The sequence below is a fragment of the Eschrichtius robustus genome, chromosome 6, assembly GCF_028021215.1.
Source record: "Eschrichtius robustus isolate mEscRob2 chromosome 6, mEscRob2.pri, whole genome shotgun sequence".
Classification (NCBI taxonomy): Eukaryota; Metazoa; Chordata; class Mammalia; order Artiodactyla; family Eschrichtiidae; genus Eschrichtius; species Eschrichtius robustus.
The window spans coordinates 58,710,233-58,736,322 of NC_090829.1; the positions used below are offsets into that span (position 1 = coordinate 58,710,233).

A 26,090-nucleotide genomic window follows, 5' to 3' on the forward strand; every position below is an offset into this window, starting at 1 on the left:
TCCTTCATATCCATCCTGCTCAGATCGGGCACTAAGAGATGGCTGGAAGTTGTGAGAGTATATTGTGCATACCATGAGGGAATTAACTCTTCATCAAGGATGGGATTGTGAAGCCTGAACTATATAATTTAGCACTGATAGAATCCTCAGACAATATCAATAATTCTTGGTGACAGAGAATAATACAGCTGGGCTGTTTTTTAAAATATAAAGACAAACCATTTTTATTTTTTAATTATTACATTAAAAATTGTAAATGTATCTTATGTGCCATGGCCTGGGAAGCCTTTTTTCTTTTCTCTTAAAAGTTATTTTCACTTTCTGAAACGAATATAGTGTATAGCTCAAGATAACTATGGTCCTGATAAAATTGGATGGGTAACTCTACCTCAGAAGGTTAATAAGGAAAAAAAATAGATGAGTCAAAATCTCAGTACTTCCGGCTCTGATACGACAGAAATTTGCAGGGCACTGTATTTTAGATTTATAAAGTCAGAGTTGGCATGCCTTGTTTTTAGTGGCATTGGAGACATTAAGAAAAAATTTGTGTTAAAATTTAATCATTGCTCCAACCATTAGGAAAAGGCAGTAGTGCCAGGAGGTTCATGGTACTAGGTTCTTGAATTCGGCATTTGAAATTAGTTTTGTTTTCTTTATTATTAGTGAAATTGGTGTGTGTATATTTGCAGACATTTCTATTTGTATACACAGTGCTTGCTAGCCCTAGTCAAGAGGCATCTTTTATAAAAGGTGAAAACATCAAGGTTCTAAAATTCAGAAGAGTTTAAAATTGATTAGGAGTTTCCCAAGTTGGGATGTTAGTTTTTAAACAAGCTTATTTCCTTCAAGTACTCCACTTGAGTAAGGTTTTGCACTTTTTATCAGTGCAGCGCCATTCCTTTTGCTTGGTTTTAGATATGTTCATATTTCAGCCATGCTAGTTAGCATAAAGTGATAGTTACGAGCCATAAGAAAATCGTACAACTTAATTTTTACACAACTACACTTAAGAGTTTTAGCAGGGAAGAAAAAAGTAAAATCAGTCCACTGTACATATTAGTGTAGTTTGGTAGCTGATTTTCACTACCAACAGTAGACTCCAGTCCTCATGTTGGTAAGTATGGGGAGGGTAATGCATTTTGTAAGCATTAAATTAAGTTTATGAATCTATCTAAAACATTATTTAATCTCTCACTACAATAATTTTGTGGTTATGCTAAGAGCCATGTATACTTTTAGGTGATTCTTACTTTTGTTAATCCTTCTAGGATAGCAAGGAGGCAGAAAACCTTCAATGTTTTATTATTTTCTCAGAATATCTTTAATAAGACTAAACTTAATTCTAGTATAAATTTCCAAATGTGGTCACTATCCATTGATTTCATAAGAAAAATCCTCTTACCAGATTTATGTTCCTAAGAGTTTTGGACAGCTTGGCCTTCATCTGATTTGTAGAAATGTTTTTGGCTATGGAACCAAAGTTTCAAATGCAGTTAATGGTTTCAATGTGACTCAGTCCTCAGACTTTATTGGATTGAATAAAATCTAAAAGAATGTATGCTTTTAGAACGTAACACTTTAACATCTTGGGAACGTGGCACTACCAAAATTAGACTACTGATACATCAAATGTTGACTTTGGAAGCTTCAAAAAGGAGTTCCCATCACCCTCTTTAGCCCGATTTATTGTAGCAAATCTATTTCACTATATTTTGTCATTCAATGAGTTGGAGTCCTGTGGTAGACTGCATTAGTTAGGAGGAAAATGTTTTTAAATGTTCTTTTAATGATGGCCCAAAAAGTATTTGGCACAGCAAGTGCATGTGTTATTGTACTGAGAATATAGAATAATACAGTGTCACTAAATTTAAGACCTCTCCCCATTCTTGCTGTTCCTGGCAAGAAGTTTGGCCTGTGACTGCACTTAACTGTTTGTGCTCACCAGAAACTGTCAATGTCTGCTTTACTTTAACTTTGCAGTCTGTAACGTCACGCTGTTTATTAAAAAAAAATATTACTTTGACTTGTGTCCAAACAATCCTTAGTGTACTATATGTTAAACAAAAAACTGTGATAATTATATTTTGCCACTTCTTTTTAATACTTAACAGCAAACCAGTGTTGCTAATAATCAAAATTTAGCTGAATTTGAGTTCTTGTCAATAATGACTAAGTATAGTTGACTAAAAACCTGAAACTATTATGCCTTAAAAGCCAATTTTTCTGTCCCAGTAAAGTGATGAATATTAGAGAAATACCTGTTTAAATATTAACTAACTTCCTTTAAGCATGAAGAATTATGTGCTTGTATTTTAAGCAGAAATATATGTGTACACATACATGTATGAATGTGTTTGTATGTGTGGACAGACTTTTTCCCAAGTCAGTTGATGACTAGAACCTAAAAGTGAAGTTCGGCTAGAAGCAAACTGGTTTTGCATTCAGCTATCATAAACCTTGCAAAAGGTAAGTCTGGGCTTTTCTTGGACCAGTAATGCACATGGGCATTGATATTTAGTACTTCTAAGCAATTCACAGCAAATAATTGCTAAAATTTTGTTTATCTGCCATATGGTTAGAGTGACTGAGTTAACATTGTTGTAAACTGACTTTGTTCTTCAAGCATAATGTCCCTCTTTCCTGAGATGAACCAAGTAGCCACTATATAAATGGAAAATTGTAGTATTTGAAACACTTTAGGTTTCACACTTTCATACACTTCAGGTTTCAGACTGTTTTGAATTTTTTAGAAGAAAAATCCAAAGAACTGCATATTGTTAGATGGGTGTCAAACTTACTAAGAAATGGAATAGATATGTGCCCTTAATTTAAGAAATCTAGAGAATCTCAATTTACAGAATGATTTAAAGTGTGTACGCATACATATATTTTATTACGGGGAAGTCTTTGGCATACAAAATAATTTATTACGACCTTTTAAACAGCATGTTCTGGACCTTAAATGCATATGATATTTAGCCAAGAGAAGGTGGGGAGGAATCCTTTCCTGCAGCTCCCTACCCCAGCCCCTATACCCAGCTGTCCAACAAAAGGTACCAAGACCGAATGAATTTATTTTTAATAAGAATTGTGTATACTTAAGGTTCACAATATGATGATTTGATATACGTATACATAGTGAAATGATTGCTACAGTCAAGCCAATTAACGTATCATCTCACATAGTTACCTTTTGTGTGTGTGCGTGATGAGAGCACCTAAACTCTATTCTCTTAGCAAATTTCCAGTATTCAATACAGTATTATTAACTATAGTCATCATGCTGTAAATTAGATCTCGACATTTATTCATCTTGTAACAAAGTTTGTACCCTTTAACCAACATCTCCCCAATTTCCCCCACCTCCCCACCCCTGGTAACCAGCATTCTGCTCTCTGCTTTCTATGTATTTGACTTTTTTAGATTCTACATATAAGTGAAATGCAGTTTTTTCCTTTCTGTGTCTGAATTATTTTACTTAGCACAATGCCCTCCAGGTTCATCCATGTTGTTGCAAATGGCAGGATCTCCTTTTTTTTAAGGCTGAAAAATATTCCATTGCATGTATTTATACACTATATATATATATATATATATATATATATATCACAATTTATTCATCTGTTGATGGACACTTAGGTTGTTTCCATATCTTGGCTGTTGTGAATAGAGCTGCAGTGAACATGGGCATGCAGATATTTCTTGGAGGTACTGATTTCATTTCCTTTGGGTATATACCCAGAAGAGGGATAAGGCCGACTGAAAACTGAAACTTAGCAAAAGTTTTGTTACCTACTAACATTTTTGAGCACCTCTACTACGTACCAGAAACTAAGCTAGGTGTTTTACATACTCTTCCTTGTTTCTTCCCTAAAAATAACCTCATGAAAGAAGAGATCATCCCCATTTAATAGATAAGAGTGGCTCAAACTGTTCAGCTGAATTGCCCAAGGATACATATCTGAAAAGTTGTAATTATGGCCTACAAATGCAAAAAAATTGTACTCTGAGATACATGTTCTCTCCACTATTCCACACTAGAAAGAGGAGAAAACACCAAAATTGTTCACTGCTGGTGAAGTCAATAGTGCTCTATTATTCAGTTTATTTAATAATGTGTGACTTGCACTTATTTGCTAAAAGGAATTAAATTGGCTTAGAGTCAAAGTTTCTGTTTTGACTACATCTACGTATAAAAGTTGTTTCAAAAGTCATTCTTTCTATTGTCCATGATGTACAATTTTTTTAGTAAAATTGTAAAGATACTTTGAGGAACACTGGTTTCAGAACGAACTCTGTTTTCAACTCATATTCAGCTTAACCTGGAAAGCACTTGTTGGGAGAGTCTTGTGACAGTATTTAATAACCATGGTTGATTCATTAATTAAAGTACGGACAACTGTTGACTATCCATGTGGGACTTTTCTGTGATGCGGATTACCTGAGGTGAATGTTAAATTCCATCCAGTACAGCTTCTCCCTACTTCATAACACATTTCTAGCTATCTCTCCCACTCCCTCCAGAATGTACACGAAGAACAAAATGCGCTTACGGAAAGCATAATTAGAAAAACTTGTCGCTCAAAGAAAAATCACATGGTACACGGCAAGGTTAAGTACAAATAAGGCTAAGCTTAGTGAATTTCCTAGGCAGCGGCTTTCCTCCTTTCTCATGGATGGTGAGGTAAAACAGTAGGTCCACATTTTCTGAAATTATCAGATTATTATCTTCCTACAGTGAATGAACTGCTCTTCACTAAGACTTCTTTGAGAAATGTTTTAATGTGAACTATGTTGCATAGAACTAGACTGGCTGTTCAGTGCTCAATAGGTTAGAAACCCTCATCATTTATTTCCATGATGACGAGTTCTAGCTAGAGCTGATACTAGAGGAAGCACAGTGACTGTGAGCTCAGTTTGCCCTGTGGAAACAAAACGTGCTTCCCTGGCTGACGTGGAGAGATTTGGAGTAAAAAAACATGGTGAATTTATATGTACTTATAGAATAAATAAATACATAATGAGACTTCTTAATGAGATTTGTCTTTCCCACATGAAATGTCATACCTTGCTTCTACATGGTTAGTTTGCAAGCAGGCATAATTAGGTCCTCAAGTGCAGAAATTGCAGGTATCTGAAGGCCCAGACTTTAATTTGGCCACCAGCTTAAGATTTCTCTGCTCCTTCCTTTGCTCCTCCCAGCACTCCACAGTTTGAATTGATGCGGTGCCATGTAAGGAACTTTGTCACTTTCCTCGTCTCTGAGCGCAGTGCTATATTCTTCACATCAGAGGGACGGGTATTGTGTTAATCTCACCATGCCAACTGTCAGGGCGCCATCTATCAGTCATGAAGGCCAAAATAAACAGTGGAAGATAACCATTTGGTCATGTTTTTTATGAGAATGACGTCTTCGGATTGGCTGTCTGGAGTGTGGAAGCATGAAAAGGGGGTCCCATTTTGTGATCAAAGAATTCCTCTAGGTTCAGAGCACTGTCGAGCAAATCATTTCTATCCCAGTAGCACTTAGGTGTACAGAAGCACTAGGAATATGGAGGAGGGAGAAAGGTGAGGGCACTGTCTCCGAAAACAAGCGCTTAAACAAAAGTTTAAATTCTGAAATCGCTTTAGACTGAAGCTGTGAGGAGTTTTAATCTCAGAAGGTGACGAAACCTATTACATAGCTCATGGGGAAGGGTTGCCAGGAGGGCAAATAGTGAAATGGCCATTTCTGAGCACTAAACAGGATGTGGGAATAAAGACGTTGAGGTTTATCGCCATATCCACTAAGCACTCACAACACTGTGCCAAGGGCCCACAAAACTGTTTGAGACCTTAAAGATTATTGCATCCGAAATAGAAAACCAAACTCATCAGATTGAAATTAGTGCTTAAGTAAACACAACACTGTAAAATGTCAACTAATCTAATACAACTCAACTTTTATAGTTATGTGAAAATGTATCCTTTAAATCATATGAACCTGTTCAGTACCCTTTAAAGGATAATCTTTTAATTTCTTTGATAAGAAAAATTATTTGTTTGATTTAAGGTGGACTGTAAGTACATTTTAACCTTTTCGATATGATGGGGAATGGGACCTCCAAAAATAAGAATTATAAATAACTCTGTTCATTGGCCCAGTCTTTAAATTCCAGACACCAATGTGACCTCTCTTTTCTATATACCCCATTTTTCCTCCAAGAATGCTTTTAGCTTCATTTATCCTGATTGGGTCATTGTCACAATGTTCACTGGAAGAAAACAGATTTATCTAGAGATGGCTACTGCACCTTGCTAGGGACAGTCTGCCATGGAAAAGCTGCCATAATTAGAACTGTTTCATTGCATGAACTTTACGCTACCTTGGAATTTATCTGGACAGCCTCTTCATTATAATGTAGGAGCACTTTCTGACCTGAAGGGGTGAGGTTCACAAACACCTGCAGACACGGGTACTTGCCCTGACATCGGCAGTCCACACCACAGGTGAAAGACAGTCCATCCGGTCGTCCAAGATGTACGTGTGGATGATAGTGCAGTTAGATTCTTCTCTCTGGGTGCTTCAATTTGGAAAAAAATAAATGATTTTCACCCCTAGAAAATTTAGTCCTATATTTCTAATGTGGTAACCCAAGGCATCTATTTCAAAGCAACGTAGGATGATTACAGAAGGCATCTAATGATTTGAGAGCATGGAGAACCTTGCAATGGGACAAACAGCAGCAAAGTGCCAAGTTCCATCTCAATTATGACCCTCCTTGCATATTTCTCACTATAGATCAATGGTTTTCAAACTTCAGAATCACCTGAGTGGGTTTCTTAGAATGAAGAATTTGTTAAAACGTGGGTTCGATGACTTCACTCCCAGGGATTTGGGTTCAGTTGATCCAAGTTGAGGCCCAGGAATCTGTATATTTAATAGTATTTAAGTTGCAGGTATTTGGAGAACCACACTTTGAGCAATATTATCCTAAATACCATAACCACAAAGATTCACACTCAGAAATCTTATCTCTCCTGCCTCATCATCTCAAGATGCACCCACTGGCTTGTCCTGGTGAAAACGTGCCTTTGGAAGGAGTCCAACCACAGGGCTCTTAGACAACATAGCCTCCGAAAGCTGTGGTAACAAGGTACAATTCCACTCTACTTCCAAAGAGGCAAATGCAAATCATATGGGGAATCTCTCATTAGAAAACTTGCCATGTTTTTACTATTAGTAATTTCCTTAAGGTCAAGAACTATATCCTATTCGTCTTTATGTTCCTCAAAGCATAAAGCACAATGCCTCTCACACAGTAGAGGCTCAATACGTGTTGTACTGAATTAAATTTTACTTGGAAAACATTCCTTGAGAATTTGCACATGCACTGCATATACAGGATGTCACAGGGGCAGTGAGACGGGGTAGACAAAATTCCTGCCCATGAAGACTTTGCGGTGGTGTTGAAGAGAAAGGACACTTGTGTATAAAATAGTTAGAGAACAGGTCCAAGATAAAGTAAACGAGAGTGAGAGGAAAGGCTCTGATTGAATGCACAGGTCCACCTCCTCATGTATCCTCACACTCACATCTAGGTGAGTCTTTGTGTTTATTTCCCTGTGCCTTAAACACAAGAAGTTAGATTAGCAAATTCTAAAGCCAGAATGTTTGAAAAGCATTGTTTAGCTAGGTTCAGACTGCACTCTCATTAAGATCTTGGACTGTATGTAATCATTTTTCTTTATTAACATAACAAACCCGTGACACACAGTGCATTTTAACATGATCTCAAGGCCCAGGGCATAAAAAAAAAAATCACTAGATATGGACTTAGAAGGATAAAATACTGGGCAAGTGAAAATACAAAAATGGAAAATAAGGTCCTTTCACAGGTTTAGCACTGACCTGATTTTCACAAAATTAATTTCTCTACTTATTTAGACCAGGCATCTTAAAGTATTTAGAGCTGTCTGCCTTTCTGTGTTAGAACTTAAAACTCTAAATCCTAACCAAGTGCCAAACAGAGTTTGATTTGAACCTTCCTTGAAGATTTCAGGAAGCTCCAATATAGAGAGTGGGATATTCTTTCCTATGTACAAGGGCCAGGCCAGAGGCTTTCAGGTAGAACCAGGAATGTATTTAAGGCTGAAACATTCAGCATGTTCTTTCAATAGTATTGTGCGTCTATTTGTCTACAAATAGACAAATTCCATCGTTTGACTGAGAAATGAGGGTATGAGGGAGTGGGGATAGGTATGAGCTACCCAAGCCTCTCAACTTTTATGAAGCAAAACTTTCATCTTTTATGAAGCAAAACTATTCTCTGGTGGCACAAGATCACAAGGCAAGAGAGATGAGAACTCACCACTCTTAAACATTCCCTTAATTACTTCCAGCAAACTATTTCCAGAAATGCGTAGAAAAGTAAGTTTTAAATATGAGTAACAGTTTGGTACTAGCTTACAGAAGGTAACTTCAAACCATCTCCCAAATATATCACATATCACATTTAAAAAACATAATCTGACCTGCACACACTCACACATTTATTGAACTTATGTAGATGTATATAATGCAGATATAGATATATAGATGGAAAATGGAGTAACAGGAAAAGGAAGGTAGAAAGCTAGAATGAAGGCAAGAGTGAGGTACAAACATGTAGCCTCCAGACCATAAGATCCCCTATAGTTATAAAAGCTGGGCCACAAATTTGGCTCTGAGCTTCCTAGCAGCCAAAGCAATGAAGGAAACACAACCAGATAAAAGATTCCTGGTGTCCACTGAATAAAAGCAAACTGGTTGATCAGCAGCAGAACAGATTCTCCTGCTGCTAATATCAGAGAGACAATTCCCCTGGAATCCTTCTAATGGTGGCACTGGGTGCTACAGTGGAGGATAACCTCCATATTATTGCCCTAACAATGGTAACCCAGGAGTGGTGGGAGATGAATCTGATATCAGAATAACAAAAGCAGGCCACACAGTTCCTTTTCTATGACCCTTTTTCTTCACTGAACTCCTAGGCCTCCCTCTTCCCGTATCCCCGGGCCTTCTGTTGCTCTTTGGCTAGCCAAAGGGGAGGTATACCTTGCTTACCCCCTACCCAGTGCCGCCCTCCTCCAAAGTACCCCATGTTGTGTGAGCCAGTCTCCAAAATTAAACAGCTCCTCTACAGCCCTAATCAACACTCCCATCCTCCTCACTGCAGCAAACTTCAGTTAAGTATCAGGAGGCAAGCAGCCTTATATCAGAATGAATAGGCAGATTCTTTACTGGCTATATGACCTTGGGTATTCTACTTGGCCTTTCTGAGCCTCAGCTTTCTCATTCATAAAATGAAAGTTAAGTAATAAAATAACGCTTCCATCATGGACTTGCTACAGGTTTAAATAGGATAAAATATAATATATATTTGACATATAATATGTATTTAATAAATGGTAACTTATTACATGTATTTACTAAGGAAACTACTTAAAAGGAAGAAAACTAATATTTATTGAGCAACTACTATGTGCCAGGTAGATATTATCAAACTCAAAAAACTTCTGTTATGCTCATGCAAAAGCTCATGCTCATCCCCTTCCCTGTGATACCTACATGTTAAAGAAAGACTTTACTACCTACAGAAATATCTAATATGTGGACCATTGTTGAAAGAATTTTGAGATTGGAGGAGGGGAGCGGCAAAGGAGTATCTTCCACTTTCCTACCACCTCCTCCTCCACACTCAGCACTGAGAGAGGAACAGGGATTCTGGAGAAACCAAAGCCAGCCTCCCCTCCCCTCCTCTACCACTGTGCTTGCACCTGATTTGAACTGGAAATTCTACGTCTCTCTCTGTTTCTTACCTGAGCATGAAGGGCTTTAGAATGGTTATTCCAAGCAAGAAGAACATTAGGACAGAGAAGCCTATCATTGCAAACCCTAGCAGCATGGCTCGGTCCTCTGCACCACTGGATGGCAGCTTCCTGTGCACATCTGGCGGGTCTCCGTCATTGTGGTCTATGTTTCTCTTCCTCCCTGAGGTAGAAAAGGCTGTCCTTTGTGGGAAGAGGGAAGGAGATATTTCAGTAAGCTCATAAAGAATTGGGAACAGTGGTGATTATTCTGTAGAATATAGAAATATTGAATCACTATGTTGTGCACCTGGAACTAGCATAGTGTTGTAGGTCAATTATACTTCAATTTTAAAAATTAAGCAAATAAGCTATTTGTTTTTAAAAGCCTAAGTTTAAATTCTAACATTTCTAGAAGAAAACAAATCCTTTATGATCTTGGTTTAGGCAAATATTTCTTAGATACAACACACAAGCACAATCTGAAAGAGAACAAACTGGTAAATTGGACTTCATCAAAATTTAAAATTTCTGCTCTTCAAAAGACACTGTTAAAAGAATGAAAAACAAGCCCAGACAGGAAGAAAATATTGGCAAATCATTTATCTGATAAAGGACTTGAATCCAGAACACATAAAGAACTCTCAAACTCAGTAATGCCACACAATCCAGTTAACGATTTCAACAGCCACTTCAAAGAAGTTACATAAAGAGCAAATAAGCACATAAAAAGATGCTCATTAGTAACTTGTACATTAAAACCACACGGAGATACCATATCACCCCCACTAGAATGGGTTTAACCAAAAAGACAGACAATACCAAGTGTTGGAGATGATGTGAAGGAACTGGAACTCTCCTACACTACTGATGGGCATATAAAACAGTATAACCACCTTGGAAAACAGTTGGTATTTCCTAAAAAAGTTAAACATATATGGGACCCTATGACCCAGGTGTTCCATTCCTACGTATTTATTTACCAAGCAAAATGAAAGCGTATGATCATACAAAGACTTGTACACCGATGTTCATGGCACCCCATTTGTAAGGAGCCCAAAACTGAAAACAACCCAAATTTTTATCGACAAGTATAAACTCTTACATTCATACAATGGAATAATACTCAGCAAGAGAACTGATAAACACAGTACCCATGATGAACCTCAAAATAATTATGCTGAGTGAAAAAAGCCAAACAAAAGAGGCCACACTGTATGATTCCATTCCTACAAAATTCTAGAAAATGCAAACTTATCTTTAGTGACAGAAAGCAGATTAGCGGTTACCTGGGGGTTGGAAGAGGATGCAAAAGGAAACTTTCATGGTAGTAGGTGATGGATATATTTTTTACCTTGATTGTGTGATGATTTCACTGGTATACACATATGTCAAAACTTACCAAATGGCACACTTTAAATATGTGCCATTTGTCCTATTTCAGTCATAAAGCGTTTTTTGACAAATGTTAAAAAAAAAAATGGGAACATTTACCAACCCATGGGGGATGGAGGGATGATCCCGCTTGCCGCCCACCTGAGGGTTGTAAGCAGGCTTGATGCAACACAATGAGATCTTATATTCAGAGCATGGTTAAAAGTCCATCTAAACAAGCTAAAATGATGTTATAAATTTTTTTTTTTCATGTAACAAAACTAAGGAATGTTGCCTGGGTTAAGTCTTTAGAGATCTGTTTAATCAATGACTAGGAAAGAATTACCTATAAGTAGCTTTCATTCATTTTATGTAAATAGTGTTATAAACTTACTTATCTTCCAGGGAAATTGCATATTTCCCCTGAAAATATTTTTTACATTCTTTTATGAATTCCATATGGAAAGAATGACTCCGCAAGCTCACATTTGGAATTAATAGCATCCTGAAGTAGGATCTGACTTGTTCTTTCATATCCAGCTGTTGAGAAGGCAGCACATCCACCACATGGCTTTCTGGCCCAGGGCCCGGTCCGTTCAGAACAGTGAGGGCCTCGCTGCTGGCGTCTCCCTCGCCCACCTCTCCTCTGTCCTCATACAGCTCCACTCAAGTGGCCCTACGCCTCTTCTCTCCCTCTCTCTGTTCTGCTCTAGCAAAGGAGGTGATAAATTCTTTCACAAGGGGGCGTCCAGGGATCAAAGTCCAAAACAAAGGTTGCCAACTGGTGACCCATGGACAGTATCCAGCCCACAGATGTGTTCTGTTTGGCCTTTTCTGTGTGTGTGGTTTGTTTTTTTTTTTAATGTGGGATTTGTTGCTAACACTTTAAAAATCATGAAATTTCTCACAAAAATGCTGATTTCTACTTTTTTTAAAAAATAAATTTATTCATTTATTTTTGGCTGTGTTGGGTCTTCGTTGCTGCACGCAGTCTAGTTGCGGCGAGCAGGGGCTACTGTTCGTTGCAGTGTGCGGGCTTCTCATTGCAGTGGCTTCTCTTGATGCAGAGCACGGCCTCTAAGCACGCGGGCTCAGTAGTTGTGGCGCACGGGCTTAGTTGCTCTGCGGCATGTGGGATCTTCCCAGACCAGGGATCGAACGCATGTCCCCTGCATTGGCAGGTGGATTCTTAACCACTGCGCCACCAGGGAAGCCCACACAGCTATACTTTCATTGTTGTAATAATAATAGTCTTCTATGAAATTAGAACACTCCCTGACACCATGCACAAAAATAAACTCAAAATGGATTAAAGACCTAAGTGTAAGGGCAGACACTATCAAACTCTTAGAGGAAAACATAGGCAGAACACTCTATGACATACATCACAGCAAGATTCTTTTTGACCCAGCTCCCAGAGAAATGGAAATAAGAACACAAATAAACAAATGGGACCTAATGAAACTTAAAAGCTTTTGCACAGCAAAGGAAACCATAAACAAGACCAAAAGACAACCATCAGAATGGGAGAAAATATTTGCAAATGAAGCAACTGACAAAGGATTAATCTCCAAGATTTACAAGCAGCTCATGCAGCTCAATAACAAAAAAACCAACAACCCAATCCAAAAATGGGCAGAAGACCTAAATAGACATTTCTCCAAAGAAGATATACAGATGGCCTACAGACACATGAAAGAATGCTCAACATCATTAATCATTAGAGAAATGCAAATCAAAACTACAATGAGATATCATCTCACGCCGGTCAGAATGGCCATCATCAAAAAATCTAGAAACAATAAATGCTGGAGAGGGTGTAGAGGAAAGGGAACACTCTTGCACTGTTGGTGGGAATGTAAATTGATACAGCCACTATGGAGAACAGTATGGAGGTTCATGAAAAAACTACAAATAGAACTACCATACGACCCAGCAATCCCAATACTGGGCATATACCCTGAGAAAACCATAGGTCAAAAAGAGTCATGTACCAAAATGTTCATTGCAGCTCTATTTACAATAGCCAGGACATGGAAGCAACCTAAATGTCCATCGACAGATGAATGGATAAAGAAGATGTGGCACATATATACAATGGAATATTACTCAGCCATAAAAAGAAATGAAATGGAGGTATTTGTAATGAGGTGGATGGAGTTAGAGTCTGTCATACAGAGTGAAGTAAGTCAGAAAGAGAAAAACAAATACAGTATGCTAACACATATATACGGAATCTAAGGAAAAAAAAAAAAAAAAAAAAAAGGCCATGAAGAACCTAGTGGCAAGACGGGAATAAAGACACAGACCTACTAGAGAATGGACTTGAGGATATGGGGAGGGGGTGGGGTGAGATGTGACAGGGTAAGAGAGTGTCATGGACATATATACACTACCAAATGTAAAATAGATAACTAGTGGGAAGCAGCCGCATAGCACAGGGAGATCAGCTCGGTGCTTTTTGACCACCTAGAGGGGTGGGATGGGGAGGGTGGGAGGGAGGGAGATGCAAGAGGGAAGAGAAATGGGAACATATTGTATATGTATAACTGATTCACTTTGTTATAAAGCAGAAGCTAACACACCATTGTAAGGCAATTATACTTCAATAAAGATGTTTAAAAAAAAAAAATAAATAAAAAAAAAAAAATAAAGAAGAGAAATATTCAAACCAAAAAAAAAAAAAAAAAAAAAAAAATAGTCTTCTATTTCTCCAGCAAAATGGACTAGATACGCACTTTAACTGTAAACAATAAAAATTCTGGTCAAAGCTTAAAAAACGAGTTTAAAATACTCAAAGGACAAAAACTATGTGAAAGTAGGAACCCAGAAGGGAAAGTAGACTGGAGCAAATTTTAACCTTGAGGACATCTGCAGAACTTGGTGACCTTGAGCTTCAGTCTCACAGTTTCGGGGTTGGGGGAGACACAGGGACAGAAGACAATGCCCAGGGCCTATCAAAGGTGTGGGAGGTAATGCTCTCAACGAGCGCTGGGACCCATAAGACCTCGTACTCAGTGTAAGGCTGAATTGGAAGTAGCCACCTCCCTCCCACACACAACTCCCTAGGAGACTGCAAGGAAAATGCCTTACTCTAACCTGACACTGAGTACAGGAGGAAAACTATAATCTCCCCTGAGATTTCATAACCTTAAGGTGATCCTTAAGAGAGTTTATAGCCAGAATTCACACTACCTGGGAAATCTAAAACCCTCAAGCTAAGAATTTCACTTAATCTTATCTCAAGTAGTTAGTGCCTTCGGGCAGCTAGCAGAAGCAAAGACATAAATTCTCTGGAGGAGATCACCTTCAACCTAGGTCTCGAAGGAATCCTATAAAGTTTCAAGGAGTATGTACTCTCATTCTAAAGTCATAAAGCACACAATAAGGACATTGGAGTGAGAAAAAGTAGCAACAGAATCAGATCCAAAAACAAACTTCCGATATTGGACAATATATAAAAATATATCTACAATATGCTTGAAGAAATAAAGGAGGAATTGGATATCAGAAAGAGCAAAAGACTCTAAAACATGACCAAGGCAATATTAAAAAGAACCAAACAGAATTTCTAGAAATAAAAAATAAAATAATTGACATAAAAAGCTCAATGAACACCAAGGACCTACTGTAGAGCACAGGAAACTATATTCAATATCTTGTAATAACTTATAATGGAAAAGAATTTGAAAAAGAATATATACATATAATATATATATTATATATATGTGAATCACTTTGCTGTACACCTAAAACGTTGTAAATCAATTATACTTCAATAAAAAAATCAATGGACGGATTTACCAGTTAGATTAGATACATCTGAAAAGATAATTAGTAAATAGATGGACCTGCAAAATAAATAAAGTATATTGCTAAATATACTTTAGCTAAAGTATAATACAGAGATTTCTTTAATGGAAAATATTGAAGAAAGGTTAAGAAGCATGGAAGATAGATAGAAAGGGTCTAACATAAAGTCTGTTCAGAATTCCAGAAAAAGAAGAGAAGAAAGCCAAGCAATATTTTTAAAAAAATAATAAAATTACAGAATTGATGAAGACCCAGTCCACAGATTCCAGAAGCCAAGTGGGATAAAATAAAATGAAACCCACACCTATATACATCACAGAGATATTGCACAGACACCAAGACAAGAGAAATTCTTAAAAGCAGCCAGAGAAAAAGACAGATTAAGTTCAAAGGAATGACAATTAGGCTGAAAGCTTACTTCTCTATAACAAGAAAAGAAGCCAGAAGACAGGAATATTGTCAATATGCTGAGACAGCATGTCAACTCTATACTCAGCAAAAACCTCTCAAGAATAAGTATGAAATAAAGGCATTTCAGACACACTCAAGGCTGAGTTTGCCATCAACAGACCCTCACTAAAGAAAAAGGTCAAGAATTTACTTCAGGCAGAGGGAGAACAATCCAGGTAGAAGAGCTGAGATTTAGTCAAAAATGAAGAGCAATTACAGCAGTAAATAGATAAGTAAAGATACAAACCTTACAAAATAACAATAATAATAAAACTTCAATAGTTAAATATTTAAATTTTAAATTTTTTAAATTAAAATGATGATGATAATGGTGATGATGTCGTCTTGTGGGGTTAAAAGACAAATACATTATAAGAGCACGTACCTTATAGGAGGTGACAGTGTTATTGTGTTCTAAATTACTAATATTTTTTGAGGAGATGATAAAGATATTGATTTCACTTTTTAAGTTCAAGTCTGCATGCTAAAATTGCTGGAGTATCCACTAAAAGAGTACAAAGAGGTGATATAACTTCCAAACCAGTAGAGAGAGAAAGAATGAAAGGGGGAAAAAATCAATCCAAAAGAAAGCAAGGAAGAAGGGGAAAAAGAAAAACTCATGGAAAAGACAAGACAGATAGAAAGCACAAAAACATGATAAAATAAATCTAAGTACACCAGTAATTACAATAAATCAAAATGGATTAAATGATCCAGTTAAAAGATAAAGGTTGTCCGACTGGATTTAAATATATGTTTTTACATCTAAAACACACAGATGGGGAGGATCTTCAAGATGGCGGAGGAGTAAGACATGGAGATCACCTTCCTCTCCACAAATACATCAAAAATACATCTACATGTGGAACAACTCCTACAGAATACCTACTGAACACTGGCAGAAGACCTCAGACTTCCCAAAAGGCAAGAAACTCCCCACATATCTGGATGTGTGGCTGACAGGGTTTTCGTGCTCTTGCTGGGTGTCAGCCCTGAGCCTCTGAGGTGGGAGAGCCGAGTTCAGGACACTGGACCACCAGAGACCTCCTGGCCCCATGTAATATCAAACAGTGAAAGCTCTCCCAGAGATCTCCGTCTCAACGCTAAGACCCAGCTCCACTCAACGACCAGCAAGCTCCAGTGCTGGACACCGCATGCCAAACACCTAGCAAGACAGGAACACAACTCCACCCATTAGCAGAGAGGTTGCCTAAAATCATAATAAGACACCCCAAAGCACACCACCGGACGCGGTCCTGCCCATCAGAAAGACAAGATCCAGCCTTATCCACCAGAACACAGGCACCAGTCCCCTCCACCAGAAAGCCTACACAACCCACTGAACCAACCTTAGCCACTGGGGGCAGACAACAAAAACAACAGGAACTACTAACCTGCAGCCTGCGAAAAGGAGACCCCAAACACAGTAAGTTAAAAAAAATGAGATGACAGAAATACACAGCAGATGAAGGAGCAAGGTAAGAACCCACCAGGCCAAACAAATGAAGAGGAAATAGGCAGTCTGCCTGAAAAAGAATTCAGAGTAATGATAGTAAAGATGATCCAAAAACTTGGAAATACAATGGAGAAAAATCCAAGAAATGTTTAACAAGGGCCTAGAAGAACTAAAGAGCAAACAAACAATGATGAACAACACAATAAATGAAATTAAAAATTCTCTAGAAGGAATCAATAGCAGAATAACTGACGCAGAAGAACAGAGAAGTGACCTGGAAGATAAAATAGTGGAAATAACTACCGCAGAAGAACAAAAAAACCCCGAAGTTAGCAGAAGGAAAGAAATCATAAAGGTCAGATCAGAAATAAATGAAAAAGAAATGAAGGAAACAATAGCAAAGATCAATAAAACTAAAAGCTGGGTCTTTGAGAAGATAAACAAAATTGATAAACCAGTAGCCAGACTCATTAAGAAAAAAGGGGGGAAGACTCAAATCAACAGAATTAGAAATGAAAAAAGAGAAGTAACAACTGACACTGCAGAAATACAAAGAATCATAAGAGATTACTACAAGCAATTATATCCCAATAAAATGGACAACCTGGAAGAAATGGACAGATTCTTAGAAAAGCACAATCTTCTGAGACTGAACCAGGAAGAAACAGAAAATATGAACAGACCAATCACAAGCACTGAAATTGAAACAGTGATTAAAAATCTTCCAACAAACAAAAGCCCAGGACCAGATGGCTTCACAGGCGAATACTATCAATCATTTAGAGAAGAGCTAACACCTATCCTTCTCAAAATCTTCCAAAATATAGCAGAGGGAGGAACACTCCCAAACTCATTCTACGAGGTCACCATCACCCTCATACCAAAACCAGACAAACATGTCACAAAGAAAGAAAACTACAGGCCAATATCACTGATGAACACAGATGCAAAAATCCTCAACAAAACACTAGCAAACAGAATCCAACAACACATTAAAAGGATCATACACCATGATCAAGTGGGGTTTATCCCAGGAATGAAAGGATTCTTCAATATATGCAAATCAATTAATGTGATACACCATATTAACAAATTGAAGGATAAAAACCATATGATAATCTCAACAGATGCAGACAAAGCTTTTGACAAAACTCAACACCGATTTATGATAAAAACCCTCCAGAAAGTAGGCATAGAGGAAACTTACCTCAACATAATAAAGGCCATATATGACAAACCCACAGCCAACATTGTCCTCAATGGTGAAAAACTGAAACCATTTCTACCAAGATCAAGAACAGGACAAGGTTGCCCACTCTCACCACTATTATTCAACATAGTTTTGGAAGTTTTAGCCACAGCAATCAGAGAAGAAAAAGAAATAAAAGGAATCCAAATCGGAAAAGAAGAAGTAAAACTGTCACTGTTTGCAGATGACATGATACTATACATAGAGAATCCTAAAGATGCCACCAGAAAACTACTAGGACTAATCAATGAATTTGGTAAAGTAGCAGGATACAAAATTAATGCACAGAAATCTCTTGTATTCCTATACACTAATGATGAAAAATCTGAAAGAAAAATTAAGGAAACACTCTCATTTACCATTGCAACAAAAAGAATAAAATACCTAGGAATAAACCTACCTAAGGAGACAGAAGATCTATATGCAGAAAACTATAAGACACTGTTGAAAGAAATTAAAGATGACACAAACAGATGAAGAGATATACCATACTCTTGGATTGGAAGAATCAACTTTGTGAAAATGACTATACTCCCCAAAGCAATCTACAGATTCAATGCAATCCATATCAAACTACCAATGACATTTTTCACAGAACTAGAACAAAAAAGTTCACAATTTGTATGGAAACACAAAAGACCCCAAATAACCAAAGCAATCTTGAGAAAGAAAAACGGAGCTGGAGGAATCAGGCTCCCAGACTTCAGACTATACTACAAAGCGACAGTAATCAAGACAGTATGGTACTGGCATAAAAACAGAAATATAGAACAATGGAACAGGATAGAAAGCTCAGAGATAAACCCACGCACATATGGTCACCTTATCTTTGATAAAGGAGGCAAAAATATACAATGGAGAAAAGACAGCCTCTTCAATAAGTGGTGCTGAGAAAACTGGACAGCTACATGTAAAAGAATGAAATCAGAACACTCCCTAACACCATATACAAAAATAAACTCAAAATGGATTAAAGACCTAAATGTAAGGCCAGACACTATCAAACTCTTAGATGAAAACATAGGCAGAACACACTATGACATAAATCACAACAAGATCCTTTTTGACCCACCTCCCAGAGGAAGGGAAATAAAAACAAAAATAAACAAATGGGACCTAATGAAACTTCAAAGCTTTGGCACAGCAAAGGAAACCATAAACAAGACGAAAAGACAACCCTCAGAATGGGAGAAAATATCTGCAAACGAAGCAACTGACAAAGGATTGATCTCCAAAATATACAAGCAGCTCATGCAGCTCAATATCAAAAAAAACAAACAACCCAATCCAAAAATGGGCAGAAGACCTAAATAGACATTTCTCCAAAGAAGATATACAGATTGCCAACACACACATGAAAGGATGCTCAACATCACTAATTATTAGAGCAATGCAAATCAAAACTACAATGAGGTATCACCTCACACCAGTTAGAATGGGCATCATCAGAAAATCTACAAACAACAAATGCTGGAGAGGGTGTGGAGAAAAGGGAACCCTCTTGCACTGTTGGTGGGAATGTAAATTGATACAGCCACTATGGAGAACAGTATGGAGGTTCCTTAAAAAACTAAAAATAGAATTACCATATGACCCAGCAATCCCACTACTGGGCATATACCCAGAGAAAACCATAATTCAAAAAGAGTCACGTACCACAATGTTCATTGCAGCACTATTTACAATAGCCAGGATATGGAAGCAACCTAAGTGTCCATCGACAGATGAATGGATAAAGAAGATGTGGCTTATATACAATGGAATATTACTCAGCCATAAAAAGAAGCGAAACTGAGTTATCTGTAGTGAGGTGGATGGACCTAGAGTCTGTCATACAGAGTGAAGTAAGTCAGAAAGAGAAAAACAAATACCATATGCTAACACATATATATGGAATCTAAAAAAAATAATGGCTCTGAAAAACCTAGGGGCAGGACAGGAATAAAGACGCAGGCATAGAGAATGGACTTGCGGACAAGGGGAGGGGGAAGGGTAAGCTGGGAGGAAGTGAGAGAGTGGCATGGACTTATATACACTACCAAATGTAAAATATATAGCTAGTGGGAAGCAGCCGCATAGCACAGGGAGATCAGCTCGGTGCTTTGTGACCACCTAGAGGGGTGGGATAGGGAGGGTGGGAGGGAAACGCAAGAGGGAGGAGATATGGGGATATATGTATATGTATAGCTGATTCACTTTGTTATACAGCAGCAACTAACACAACAATGTGAAGCAATTATACTCCAATAAAGATGTTAAAAAAATAAATAAAACACACTGATATACAGAAAGGTTGAAATTTGTTAGGCAAAGTCTAATGAAAAGCAAGGTGATATGAACGTTAAGGTTAAAAAGCTTTATTAGAAGTAAAGAAGGTAATGACATTGATTTAAGGTTCAATTCACCTGGAAGATATAATGATACTAATTTATATGTACCTGATAGCATTGCCTCACTGACAGAACGATAGGAATAGACAAAATCCACTATCAGACTGACATATTTTTACATACTCCCCCAGTAATTGATAGCTCAACCAGACAAATCAGTAAGGAAATAGATTTGAGCAAAGCAATTAACAAGCTTTTTCTAAATGATAAAGGTAGAATATAGTCCCCTACAGAATATATATTCTTCTCAAACATACATGAAATATTTGAGACCTAACCACAAACTAAGCCATAAAGAAAGCATCAATAAATGTCAAAGGATTTGTAACAGTAATGAACTTATTTTGTATGCTCATTTTATGAAACTTTGAAAATATGGGTAAGTCTAGAGAAGAGAATAAAAATCGCCTACAGTTCTACCACTCAGAGAGAATTATTATTCACTTACTGGGTTATTCCCCTCGTCTATATTGTTTTAAATAGAATGAGATCACACTGGATATATATATATATTTTTTTTTTTTTAAGCTTGTATTTTTCAGTTAACATAATAACCACTTTCCCACGTTGGTAGCAATTCTCTGTAACCCTTCTGTTGGCTACATAATATTCCATGAATTGGATATACCATAATTTCCTTAACCATTTCCTTATAGTTGAATATTAGGTTTTTTCCAGTTTTCTGAGGCCATAAACAGTCCTGTAATTAAGTTTGTGGTATTTACAAGCACCTTTCATCAAAGGACCTCAAAGTGCTTAAGAGTGATCTAATTTTGTTCTCCAGCCAGTGAGATGAGTGAATAACACTTTCATTCCTCTTTGCCAGCAATAATCTTCACTTCTAACCAATGTGTTACCTGGAGGCATTACCCACCCCTTCCTGTTGCTCCCCTGCAGACAGAACTGACTTTCCCACCAGCCCTGACTACCGCAGTCGCTACAGGTGCCTTCTGGCTTAGCATGAGGCAAACTCAATTTCAAAGAGCTTGAACATGTTCATCTGGGTGTGATCCCTGCGGAAGCCCACAGCCTCTCCCTCCAACACTGTAACTTGGGCAGAGTGTTCCTTAGAAGGATGACGCAGTTGATCAAAGCTTGATAATTCAGCTGACATTCATTTCACATGTGTATGTAATTTCTAAGTGCTGGGTATGTTAAATAAATATTTCCCTGTAATTTGTTTGTGTTGCAGGTATTTGGGTAATTATTTTTACCCTTCTATTTTTTAATTACAAAATTATTTAACAACTTCTTTTGAAACAGCAAAGGAGGTTGAGAAAAGTCGACATGGTTCATGAAGTTCAGCAAGAGGCAAGGTGGGTGATCCAACTGTGCATTTCAGAAGTGAAAATGGCATGCTGTATTGCTTTGGGGAGAACACAATTGCTCTGATAGCTAGTTAATTATGTTACGAATGGGGCATTAAAAAGTGTTCCCTTGCATGTTTGTCATTTGATCTTCTGCCATACAATGGCTCACTTTGATTGTCTTCTCACAAAAGCATTAGTTCACTTGTAGGAGAGAAATGTTTTTGCCTCTATCTCTTTCTTCGGTTTGTTCCTTCCTCCTCCAGCCCCAACCTCCATCCAAACCCCTACCTCTCACTCTCCTGCATTCTTTCTCCCAAATACATAAAGACCCATGAGTGTAGTTAAAGAACAATGGGAGTGGGCAATGTGATGACCATTATGATCTTTACTGTTTCCACTTTCTCAGCTCCCAGCTCCACTTGAGCCACTAACAAACCATCCAGGTTTCCAGATAGAGTGAGTGAACTTAGCTGTGAAAATGTACCCTCCCAGGAGTAAGCTGGCAAGTTTTAATATCTCATTCTTCAAACACCCTCAGGCATCGCTCTTCTCTCCATGTTGGTGCCCACTTCTCAGTGCCCCACTGCCCCACGCCTGGGGGCAGGCAGAAGTACAGCCCCTCTGCTTTGCATTCCCCTGCTCCTCAAGATAACCTGTCTCACTTCCCCATTAAATAGTAGAGGCTGGTGGTTAATAACCACAGCTAAAATGTGAAATGGAATAGTATAGAAAGTAGTACATAGAGAGTATGCTAAGGCATGCAGAGACCATTACTATCTCCATCAGCAGACAAGGGGATGGGGCAGAGAGAGGCTAAGTGACTTGCCCACAGTCATACAGCTATTTAAGTGATGGAGCTGGATTTGAACCCAGGCTGTGACTCCAAGACCCAAGCAGATTTCACCAATGCGACAAATGCTGGTAGTAATTTCATTTAACCAACAGACATTGGTTGAGCACCAACTATGTGCTGGGCCATGTTCTACTGCTGGGGAGCCACAGAGGAGTTTAAAAAGATCCCTAGCCTCCAAAAACTTGCAGCCTAGATGAGGAAGCCAACAAGAAAGGATGCAACCCCTGGATAGCAGTGCTGCTTCGGAAGCCTCCAGGGTCCCCTGGGAGGCATGACAAGTGGACACCCTCAGAGGATGAAGACCAAACTCAACCCCCAAACTCCTTATGGCCGCTCTTCTAGCCACTTGTTCAGCGAGACGCCCATGAAAGCTGAGAGATTCCGGTGGTGACGTACCTCCCCTGGCGTCTCCAGCCGCCCTGGAGTGTAATTTGCACGGGGATGCTGAACAGCTGCATGAGACCAGGGGGCTGGGCAAAATGGACTCCTCCCACCTGAGCCATAGCCTCTGAGGGCTCCAGAAGGGTGAAGTTTAAACAGCAACAGAAGTGGGGTCCCAGGGGAGCCGCCAGTCCCCGGCGCAGGCAGCCATCGGAAGCACGTGCGCCTCCAGAGCTGCCACCTGGTGGTGTGCGGTGCCCACTCTCCTGGGGAGGTGGGGGGTTAGGGCAGGCCTGTCTGGGGGTTCTGCAGATTCCTGGCAGGGCGGTCCGTCCAAAAGACTCAAGGCCCTAAGTGGTTTTCTGCAGCCCGACCTTCTCCCCGTGGTCGCCCAATGCCTGCCGCCGCCTTATCACCTGGGTTCTGCTTCAGCAGCCGGTGCATCGCCATTGAGACCTACACGCTTGTGGAAAGTTCTGAGGCCCAAGGGACCCTGTATAATTTGCGAAGGACATACGCAGTTCATGGTTTATAAAAAGAGGAAATGTTTTGCCCTGGCCACGTTTCCTTTTTCATAAATTTTCTGTTAGAGTGCAAGCTCAGAGGATGGATTTTTTCTGGTTAATTGCATGTTCTGATTAAGAGAATTCGTTTCTGGGCTTCCCTGGTGGCGCAGTGGTTGAGAATCTGCCTGCCAATGCAGGGTACACGGGCTCGAGCCCTGGTCTGGGAGGATCCCACATGCCGCGGAGCAACTGGGCCCGTGAGCCACAATTACTGAGCCTGTGCGTCTGGAGCCTGTGCTCCGCAACAAGAGAGGCCGCGATAGTGAGAGGCCCGCGCACCACGATGAAGAGTGGCCCCCGCTTGCCACAACTGGAGAAAGCCCTCGCACAGAGACGAGGACACAACACAGCCATAAATTAATTAATTAATTAATTATTTTTAAAAAAGAGAATTCGTTTCTATACCATATGTGATCTCCCAAATTTTCAAGACTCAAAGGATCATAAAATAACTCACCATTAAAACTCTAACAAGGAGGCAAAGATATACAATGGAGAAAAGACAGTCTCTTCAATAAGTGGTGCTGGGAAAACTGGACAGCTACATGTAAAAGAATGAAATTAGAATACTCCCTAACACCATACACAAAAATAAACTCAAAATGGATTAGAGACCTAAATATAAGACTGGACACTATAAAACTCTTAGAGGAAAACATAGGAAGAACACTCTTTGACATAAATCACAGCAAGATCTTTTTTGATCCACCTCCTAGAGTAATGGAAATAAAAACAAAAATAAACAAATGGGACCTAATGAAACTTCAAAGCTTTTGCACAGCAAAGGAAACCATAAACAAGACGAAAAGACAACCCTCAGAATGGGAGAAAATATTTGCAAACGAATCAACGGACAAAGGATTAATCTCCAAAATATATAAACAGCTCATTCAGCTCAATATTAAAGAAACAAACACCCCAATCCAAAAATGGGCAGAAGACCTAAATAGACATTTCTCCAAAGAAGACATACAGATGGCCACGAAGCACATGAAAAGATGCTCAACATCACTAATTATTAGAGAAATGCAAATCAAAACTACAATGAGGTATCACCTCACTCCTGTTAGAATGGGCATCATCAGAAAATCAACAAACAACAAATGCTGGAGAGGGTGTGGAGAAAAGGGAACCCTCTTGCACTGTTGGTGGGAATGTAAATTGATACAGCCACTATGGAGAACAATATGGAGGTTCCTTAAAAAACTAAAAATAGAATTACCATATGACCCAGCAATCCCACTACTGGGCATATACCCAGAGAAAACCGTAATTCAAAAAGACACATGCACCCGAATGTTCATTGCAGCACTATTTACAATAGCCAGGTCATGGAAGCAACCTAAATGCCCATCAACAGACGAATGGATAAAGAAGATGTGGTACATATATACAATGGAATATTACTCAGCCATAAAAAGGAACGAAATTGAGTCATTTGTTGAGAAGTGGATGGATCTAGAGACTGTCATACAGAGTGAAGTAAGTCCGAAAGAGAAAAACAAATATCGTATATTAATGCATGTATGTGGAACCTAGAAAAATGGTACAGATGAGCCAGTTTGCAGGGCAGAGGTTGAGACACAGATGTAGAGAATGGACATATGGACACCAAGGGGGGAAAACTGCGGTGGGGTGGGGATGGTGGTGTGCTGAATTGGGCGATTGGGATTGACATGTATACACTGATGTGTATAAAATTGATGCCTAATAAGAACCTGCAGTATAAAACAACAAACAAACAAACAAAAAACTCTAACAAAGTTTAAAAAAACTGTATCAAATGATATTTTATCTTTCTTTGATAACTAAAAGACATTTGGGGGATCTTTCGATACCACGAAATCATGAACATAAATTACTATTATATTGTAGCTTACCGAAATGATGATAGAATGTTAGGTAGACTACTTTTGCTGCATGTTTTTTAGTAAAGGTAATATTATCTTAACATTTTCCAAAACATTGGTGTTAGCAAGAAGGTAAGCATAATCTCATCTATAAACATCATATATATACAGCCATATTTATTAACTGTTACTTGCAGCTGTATTAATATCACTTAATGAAAAAAACATACTTATATACTTATGATTTGTATTAATTTTCTATTAGAGTTATGGACTAGTTCCTTTGTAAATTATTTGTTTTTAATGAACTGATGCAATTTGGAATAAAAACTGATACCAACTAGAATTTTTTCCTTCTGCTTCCTACTTGTAACAGCCTTATAAATATATAATAATCTTCTTTTTCAGATTTAGATGTGCTAATAAATTCCCCTGCAATTTGGTATGTAAACTCTCTTTGAAGAAATTAGTGGTTTTCTGTTATTTTTATGTATTTGATTCAACCTCAGAAATAGGGTACTTTCTGAGCCCCTAAGACCCCCTACTTGAATTTGCACTCGCCTTTACTGG

General features: G+C 38.4%; 1 protein-coding gene across 1 annotated transcript; it reads right to left on the reverse strand.

Annotated features, from left to right (window-relative positions):
- Positions 1-224: 224 nt before the first annotated feature.
- KCNMB3 (potassium calcium-activated channel subfamily M regulatory beta subunit 3) lies at positions 225-23,226 on the reverse strand. The gene is given in 5 exon segments (XM_068545643.1): positions 225-1,994; positions 6,366-6,496; positions 6,499-6,563; positions 9,841-10,032; positions 23,120-23,226. Coding segments are annotated over 5 exon segments (663 nt in total). The 3' UTR covers positions 225-1,826.
- Positions 23,227-26,090: the final 2,864 nt, after the last annotated feature.